This window comes from Anomalospiza imberbis, chromosome 8, assembly GCF_031753505.1.
Source record: "Anomalospiza imberbis isolate Cuckoo-Finch-1a 21T00152 chromosome 8, ASM3175350v1, whole genome shotgun sequence".
Taxonomy (NCBI): Eukaryota; Metazoa; Chordata; class Aves; order Passeriformes; family Viduidae; genus Anomalospiza; species Anomalospiza imberbis.
Genome location: NC_089688.1, coordinates 33,082,453 through 33,091,493, shown reverse-complemented (window position 1 = coordinate 33,091,493; position 9,041 = coordinate 33,082,453). Strand labels below are relative to the sequence as shown.

The following is a 9,041-nucleotide window of genomic DNA, read 5'->3' as shown; positions in this document are numbered from 1 at the left end:
TGCCTTTCCCTGCTCACCTTTTAATTCCTGTCTTGGCTCCCTCATTTGTCAGTGTCCTTAATCTTACTCTCCTCTGGGATGAGCTTATCTCTTCTCTCACCTCCCTTCCCCCACCTAATTTTTCAGGAACTCTGTCCCTTTCTTGCCCCTCCTTTTTATTTTAATTCCCATTCCAGTGGCAGTGGCATCCAGCCCCTTCCCTCAGCCGGTTCCAGTTCCCCTCCTGTATCCACACAGGAATCTGTGCTCCCTTGGATGTGCAAATCCTCAGCCTGGTCCAAACCCCACCAGAGTTCAGCTCAGGTTGCTGCCCAGACTTCAGCCGTGCCTCAGAGTTAATGATGTGAATTAAGGAGTCAGCATTAACTTGGAATTTTCTGGCTTTTGACTTTTCTTCTCACAGCTTGATGTTTTTGTAATGCTCTGTTTTTCTGAGACTTAAAAAAAAAAAAAAGAAAAAGAAAAAACCAACCCAGATGGGGAATAATGTGCCAGCAGGATGTGTTTTGGCAGTTCTGCCACAGCTCCCTGGGATTGTCCTGGAGTGTTGCCCTTCTTGGTGCCACGTGTCAGAAGAGCCACATTTGGTGTCTCAGACTCCCAGGATTATTTTGGGTGGAAAAGACCTCCAAGATCATTGAGTCCCAGCTGTGCCCACTCCCCACCTTGTCCCCAGCCCAGAGCTCTGAGTGCCACATCCAGGAACTCCTTGGACACCTCCAGGGATGGAGATCCCACCACCTCCCTGATCAGCCTGTTCCTATGCTTCCAGTCCTCTCCAGGAAGAAAATGCTCCTGGTGTCCACCCTGCTCCTCCCCTGGCCCAGCCTGGGGCCATTCCCTCTCCTCCTGTCCCTGTTCCCTGGAGCACAACCCGACCCCCCGGCTGTCCCCTCCTGGCAGGAGCTGTGCAGAGTCACAAGGTCCCCCCTGATCCCCCTTTTCTCCAGGCTGAGCCCCTTCCCAGCTCCCTCAGGAGCTCTCCAGCCCCTTCCCAGCTCCGTTCCCTTCCCTGGACCAATTCCAGCCTCTCAATTTCCTTTCTTGAGCGAGGGGCTCCTAAGTGGGGACAGGACTCAAGGTGTCCCTCACCAGTGCTAAGTACAGAGGGAAAATGCTGAGAGTCTCATCCCAAAGTCAGCTCAGCTCTCCAGGAGCTCTCCAGCCCCTTCCCAACTCTGTTCCCTTCCCTGGACCAATTCCAGCCTCTCAATTTCCTTTCTTGAGCGAGGGGCTCCTAAGTGGGGACAGGACTCAAGGTGTCCCTCACCAGTGCTGAGTACAGAGGGAAAATGCTGAGAGTCTCATCCCAAAGTCAGCTCAGCCACCTCGGGCAGGTGCCACCTTGGGGAGGTGGCAGTTCTGGACAGGTGTCCCAGCTGGGAACACATTCCCTGCCAATGGTGCCAAGGAACAATGTAAAAAAAGGGAAATAAGTGAGGTGACAAGCTGGGAGACAGCCCACAGGGAAGGGTCAGCCCCCGGGCAGAGCAGGGAATTGATTCACTCCCCTCCCAGATGCATCTCACTGATTTCTTGCAGCACCTTGACAGAAAGCAGATGCTACAGTGATGGCTAATTTAAAGGTATCAATAGAGTCACACTCCAATCTCCCGAATCCCAAACCTCTTCTGTGGTCACACCATCACACCACACCTCCCCAGCCACAGGATGTGCTGAGGCTGTGTGATATTACACAAATCTGCTCTGAACTGTGACAGACTGGGGCCCTGCAAACCATTTCCAAGGCGTGGCACAGCTTTGTACATCCCCGGGATGATTTCAGGCAGTGACATCCATGGATGCAGCTTTGCACAGCTGCATTTTCTCATGAGCAGTGGAGATTCACACCCTGTATCCTGCAGGTCAGAGCAGCTGCCCCATATCCACATCCCACCTCAGCTGCCTGGAGGAGACAAATGGAATAAAAAATGTTTGATTTGAGCAGAATTCCATCACCTGGATTTTTTTAAATGGGATGGAGTCTGGCCCTGGGATGTGCTGAGGGATGTGGTTTAGGGACATGGCGGTGCTGGGTTAATGGTTGGACTCGATGGTTTTGGAATCTTTTCCAACATTAATGATTCTGTGATCTCAGAAAATAAATAATGTAGTCAGGGGTTAAAGAGTTATTGGATCCCCCTGAGATGCAGACAGAGAGATACAATTCCTGTTGTGACCAGCACACCTTTAATCTAAAACTGTTTCAGAAGTTCCATTTATGTGGATTTTTGCTCTGATTTGCAGGGAAGCTCCAGCCTGGGTTAATAATACAGTGGCAGCACTTCACAATGCTCTCCACCATCCAGAAGTAGCTATTAAACTGTCAACAGCACTAAAAGATGATATTTTGATGGCAATGGATAGGAACCCCATCTCCCTGCCCGTGCTACTCAACATTTCTGCAGCTTTCAAGCTCAGTCAAGCATAATTTGTCACTTCCTTGCATATGTGACACTGTCTGTACAGGGACTCTGAGCTACCACTCTGTCAATCAATTTTTTTCCCAGGCAAAACTCACGTAGCACCAACAGACAGCAATTGCCCTTCCCTTCCCCATGCCCCTTGCACTCTTTGCTGTTCACCATCGTCCTGGAGACCTCTGGAGGGGTGGCAGGACGTGCCAGCTCCGGGGCTGGAGCTGATAGGGACCTGCACAATCCCCTGCCCAGCTGCAGCCAGAGATATCATTTAATGCTCACAATGAGGGCTGGATTTGGGCTCAGTGCATCCTGCTGGGAAACACTTCCAAGGGCTGACTTGGCCAATATCTGTCTGGCTATCTTCTTCCTTGCAGCCTAACCTTTCCTTTCATGCTGCACACATCCTAAAGGAGGCTGCCAGCATTCAGTTCAGGTGAAAACACTTTTTTTTTTGGCTGTTGTCACAAGTCCTCCATAGGAGGGGGTGACCTCAGCAGTGATCTCTGTAATCACCACCTCCAAAGTGCACCTGCAATCTGGAAGAGATTGGTTTGTGCCAAAACTCAGAAGATAATCACAAACCCTTCTGTCCCTGCTGCAGTTTTAAGCTGGTGATCAAAGTCATTCAATCCCATCTACATCAAACACTGAATAAAGTTGTGTTTTTCTCAGTCTAAACCTGTCTAGAGCCAGAATATTAGAGGCAGAAATAAGCTTCATTTACAATTCTCAAGCAAAATCAAATTATTTCATGTCCTTGTGCCCCAAGTTGTTTTTCTTTCTTATCCTAACTGGAATAATGAGAAAAAGGTGGGAGGAAAAGTGCATCCACCTGGGCTGCTCTAGAAAGGCTCAGCAGCAAACATTTTGAAGTCTGCCATGAAACATTCATCAGCCTCATTTTCATTACAATGTCATGGTTCTCTGGGTGAAATCCTGAAATCGTTGCAATTTTTTTTTCTTAATTTATTTAAAGATTGCTAAAATCACCACATGTGGCTGATAGGAAGGTAGTGGAGATTCAATGGACAACATGAGCACAATGTCATTCTAAAAGGATTTAAAGGAATCTGCTCTTACATTCTCTGCATTTTAGGTTCTGTAAATTTTGTTGTTTGTTTGGCAAAAGCATATTTTCTAGAAAGGTATCTAAGAAATGCAGAGGTCGCTGGTGTACTCAGAACATTTTTGTAGTAGGTAATCACTGTCTCCAAAGAAATATCTACCTCAGAAGTACTTCGAGGTATTTTCTCCTTGAAAAACCCTTGGTGCACTGTAATCAAATTAACTCTCAGTATCCTTTTGGACAGCAAACCAGGTTGAATACATGTTTTTAATTTTCCTTAGTGAGTTCAAATAATTTCTGAGTAGTTTTTTTTCTATAGCTCTATTTAGAATGTGGATACCAAAATTAATTAAATATTCCAGTGCTGCTCTTAGCAGTGTTAGAGGAAATGATGTAAATCTTTGTTTACCCCATTAAGGCATTACATAACTACACATGTAAATTATTAAAAATCCTTCATTGTGTTCCATCATTAGTCTTGTGATCAATTATCATAAAGATGATTATTAAATTGTTATTATAGCCAGTTATTAATGATTTCTAAATGGCAATCATCGAGGAGAAGAATGGTGCTACCATCGCTTATTTTAAAAAATTTGCAATATAAATGAAAACATCCCAGTGAAAATATCACCTTCAAAACATCATTTCAAAAACAACACTGCAATGGATTTTGGAGTGAATTGGGAATTTGCTGTGCTTTTTACCCCCCTCTTTCACGCTTAGAACAGGAACATTTTGGTGAACGGGAACATTTTGGCAAACACGTGTTTGCTATTTCTAAGTCCTGGAGGTCATTACAGAAATATGTGCAAGCAACAGATTTGGACATTTCCTCTTAACTTTGCTCCAGAACGCTCAGAAGGAGGGAGACAACTTCAGTATTTAAATCAAACAAATGAACTGCTGCCAAGAGGCAAGGGCGAGGGGGCACAGGCGCGACACGCCCCGTGCCCAGCCAGCGCGCCCAGCTTTTGGAAATCCGATTTTTTGCGGGACCCAGAGCACGCAGCGAGCGGCTGCCGGGGCAGCAGCAGCAGCAGCTGCTGGGGCGCCGGAGGGTGAATAATTGATGTGCTGGCAGCTCGGGGCTGTCGCTGTCAGCCGGCGGGGCTGGCCGGGCGGCGCATCGCGGGGATGCCCTTTGCCACCCGCCGGCAGCGCGCCGTGAGCCGCAGGGAAACGGGGCTTTGCGGTGAGTTTGGGCAACCTCGGGGGGTTCTGAGCGTCCTGCCAGCTCCTGTCGCTCCCGTGCCAGTCCTTCTGAAGACACTCTGTGTTCTTTCGGGGTTTGACGTGGCTTTTATATTCAGGTATTAATGGTTTCGAAATGGCAAACATCGAGGAGGAGAATGGAGCTACCACCGATTATTTTATAAATTTGCAATAAAAATGAAAACATCCCAGTGAAAATATCCCCTTCAAAACATAATCTCAGAAACAATACTGCCATGGATTTTGGAGCGAATTAGGAATTTGCTGTGCTTTTTTCCCCCCTTGCATGCTTTTGGAGTTCGAAGTGACTTAAAGGAAGCCTGAAAAGGCGGGAGGTGCCTTTCTTTTTAACTCTAGGAAATATGTAAACAGGACCTACAGAACTGGCACTGAGGTTATGGTGAAGTTATCTGAAATTATCTGGTGGTATTTAAGTTTTCAACCCCGCCTCAGCACACTATTAATACTAAAGATATTTATGTTCACTTTATGATTTTCCCAAACTGAGATCAATGTAATTCAGTGTCAAATGTGAAAGCTTGAACAAAGTTTTGTTTTCCATAAAAAAAAGTTGGTTTCCTGTTGGAAGTTTAACTTATGGTGTTGGTTTTATTTAGACACATTTCCTGGGTTTCACTGGGTTGAGAACATGACCTGAGACTTGCATTAAGTTCTTAATTAATAATTCTGCATTAAATGTTCTATTTTACCATAAAGTAATGGAAAAATAACTTAATTTTCCTAAGGATGGGAAGGAGATCTATTTTAAAGATAAAGCACACAGCAGGATGAACTAAAGCAACTCTCACCCCTTCTTTATAAGGTGAAAAACATCAAAGTATTTTTATTTATTAATCATTAACAGCAAGCCTACGTCTAATACTTGTTCCCACTGTTTGAGTGCTGTTATTTTCCAGCAGTGATCCTGCCAGCAGTGCCTGGGAGCTCTCAGGTAACTCAGTCCCTGGCACAGTTAAAAATTGATACAAAAGCAATCAGCTCCCGATAGCAGAGGCCATGGGTAGGAGCAGGGATGTGAGATGAATCATAAATGAGCCTTGATTGTGAATAACAGGTCCCCTCTCTTTTTATTTGTTTTTAATTGCATAGCCCACATCCTGCTGCTTCTGCTTTATTTCCTTTGTTTTGATCACAAAAGCATTTCTTCTTTGGCATCCAAAACCCAGCCAAATTTTGAAGGGATACAAGTCCAGCACAATGATATCTGGTGCTAACAGTAATTAAATGTCCGTGTTAAAAATAAAAAAAAAGGCAACAAAAACCCAGAGGTGAAAGCAGGGATATGTAAACACCAGGAGATATGCAAAGAATGGATGTAATCCTGCACTCCTTAGTCGTGGGAGTAATCCTTATTCAGGAAAATAATCCTGCTGCTTTCAGTAGGCATCAGTGGGTGCTGGAGCACCAGGCCCAGCTTTTCCAAGGAGATAACAATGTTTTACCTGTATTTTTTCCTGCAGTGCAATTTCAGCAACACAGCTCGTGGTGATGTGTTTGAATGCATTAGTGATAATATTAAATTAGGCTTTACCTGATGTCCGTTTTGCCTCTGCAAGTGTGAAAGAGAAAAATGGGATAATGGATGAGATGTGGCAGGGAGAAGGTACAAACCCCACGTGTTTTATTGGCTACCGCTGTTCCCTGTGTTTGCAAATCACTTTTTGGTCTGTGGGATGTATCAAATTTGCTTTTTTTAGGATAGGATGTAACTTTAGCACCAAAAAACTCCTGGCATCCCTTAAAGTGTATTTGGGTCTCCCTAAAAGTGATGCTGATAAATATTGTCCATCTGATTTAAATACAAGGGGATTGTGATAATGTCTTGGGAATGTTTTTTGTTGCTGTGAAGCTCTGTGATCTTGCAGGAATGACGCATTTTTATATAAATGTGGTGGTTTTGTTGCCCTTTTCACCAGCCCAGCGTTTCTGAGCTTTGTCCTCCCAGCACTTGTGATGCTGCTCTGTAATCCAGGAGGGGGTTTAGGAGCACCTGAGTGCCCTTCCCCAGGCAGAGCATCTGTTAATGAGGAAAACTAATTACTTAAAAGCTTCCAGCAGGATGGGGTTGTGAAGTATAAATAGTCATGAACTGCTTCTGGTGCTCTATGTTTGTTCTGCTGCCAGCACTGGTGGGGTGGAGGGGCGTTACCCTTTGCAGTCACTGCTCTGTGGGGGAAAAACTATCTTCTGAGCACCCAATAAGAGGGAAAAATAGAAAAAATTACAAGTAAAAATGCACTAGATGATGATTCCAGGTGGTATTAAAAACTTACTCTGAAGTGAGGTTGGCATTAAGTCTCTATTGGCTTTTTGCTGTTGCTATCAAGAACGGGTTGATTTTCTTCCATCACCTTTCTTACATGGTGGTTTCTATTTAAAAAGGAGGTTGAGTAGATTATCAGCATTTATCTGCTACAGAAGCAGTTTAAAGCTGAGGTTACATCACTTTCATGGGCACCAGAGAGCTGGAAGCCATAAAATGACCCCAGTGCCAAGGGCTGGGGGGACTCAGTGGCAGCTGCAAGAGGCTGGAGTGGCCATGGGCAGCATTGCCCTTCTCTTACTCCGTGCAGAGTCCCAGCAGGAGCATCAGTTCTCTCCAGGGAAGCCCCTTTCTGTCCCTGAACCCTGCCCATGGAAAGTTCCTAATCCTTGGAGAAACCCACAAGCACTGGTTGCACGTTAATTTGAACTTCATGATATTTGAAGGTACATTTTTTTACATCTGTTCTTTTTTATTGAATTCTATCTATAAAAATCCAAACCACACATGCAGCAATTATTATTTGAGGATCTCCTTTTGGCATTGGGCAGAAGGTCAAGTACAAAATTTTAATTTTTATAACTTTTTGAGAATTTTAGAGGTGGCTGTTCAAGCAAATTTGTTGAAAAGTTTTTCAAATTAGGCCAAAATGTGCTCTGGAACGGTTCAGCCTGTTTTGTGTCAAAAAATTATGTGTGCAGTGATGTAGAATGGCTGGGTTTGGGGTTTTTTTTTTGTATAAATTCTGTATGGAAAATGTGTTTTCTGTGATTATTGATGTGTCACCTTATGTCTCTCGTTGTCATGGTTGGTACTTGGTCAAAGGTTGGACTTGATCTTGGAGGTAATTTCCAGCCTTAATAATGCTGTGATCCTGTGGCTTTGAGGTCCTTCCCAACCTCAATTATTCCATGATCTTGTGATTTGAAGTGGAAAAGCTGAGCTGGTGTAAGTGTACATGTTGTATTTAGCATATGACGACAGACAGATAAAAGTGCAATGCATGTTTTTGAAATGAAGGTTCTCCCTTGTCCTCCACGAGTTCCTCTGCTGCAAATCCCAGCCTGGGAGCAGCCTGGGAGGAGCAGAGTTCCCAACAGTCCTTACTTGTCTGTGCTCCAGCCCAGGCCCAGTTTTCCCCCAGGGCATTTTCAAGGGTGTTCTTCTCTCCTGCAATGCTGCTCCTGTTTCATGAGACACTTCTGCATCCCTGGGAAAGGAGCGCTGAGCAGAGAACAGCCCCACTCCCAGCTCTGTGTGTGGTTCCCACCCCAAACCTGTCCCAGATTGCCATCAGTGCTGTGCATTAATCACTGAGTTAATTGGGTGATGCTGCAACACCTCAGTCACACACCTGGCAACCCACTCAGCAAATTCCTGTGGGGAATATGCCCTGGCCACTATGTGTGAAAAGGGATTCTCCTTCCTCCCCTCCCTGCAAAGTACAAACAGCTCTAAGTGTTGTGTCCCCACTTGTTTATGCTGTGTTACCATTAATAATTGTTAGGGTCCTGCATAGGCTTGTATCACAGACAAATAAAAATGTCTTTTGTGCCCGTAGCAGGAGGTGGAGTGAGGTATTAGAAACCTTGCTGGTGATTAAAGCCCATCAGTGCAGGATTTATGAGGGGCAGAGGACCAAACAGTGCAGAAAGCACACAATAACCAGTGACAAATTCAGCTATTGACAATTATTTGGCTGTCTTTTGGAAGAAGAAGATTGGAGTCAAGAGAATATGGACACATTTTCCCTTGTGTAGGATAAATAAATGGGAAAAAAAAGAATTGTTTTAGCAGCAGAAGGTCACTCTGGCCACAGTTCCCATGGGTGCTCTGGGACACCTCTGGGACTGGGTTTCAGCTCTCTTTGGGTTTAATTGATTGCATTTAGTTTTGTGCTTCTCTTGCTCTGCATTCCTAGTGCCACTTGGAGCTGCCAACATGGAAAATGGCTTTGGGAGGCTGAGCACAAACAGCTGGGCAGGTTGGGGAGATACCTGGCAGGGCTTGGCTTGGCAATTCCCACGAGAAGCAGGGCCAAGCAGGAAGCAAG

The 9,041-nt window shown here is 45.1% G+C and overlaps 1 protein-coding gene across 1 annotated transcript in view; it reads left to right on the top strand.

Annotated features, from left to right (window-relative positions):
• The first annotated feature begins 6,288 nt into the window (after positions 1-6,288).
• C8H10orf90 (chromosome 8 C10orf90 homolog) overlaps positions 6,289-9,041 on the top strand; it is a 61,940-nt gene continuing 59,187 nt past the window's right edge. Inside the window, exon 1 of the mRNA XM_068198315.1 lies at positions 6,289-6,328. Within this exon, the coding sequence (XP_068054416.1) occupies positions 6,304-6,328 (25 nt within the window). The 5' untranslated portion in view covers positions 6,289-6,303. The remainder of the gene's footprint in view (positions 6,329-9,041) is intronic.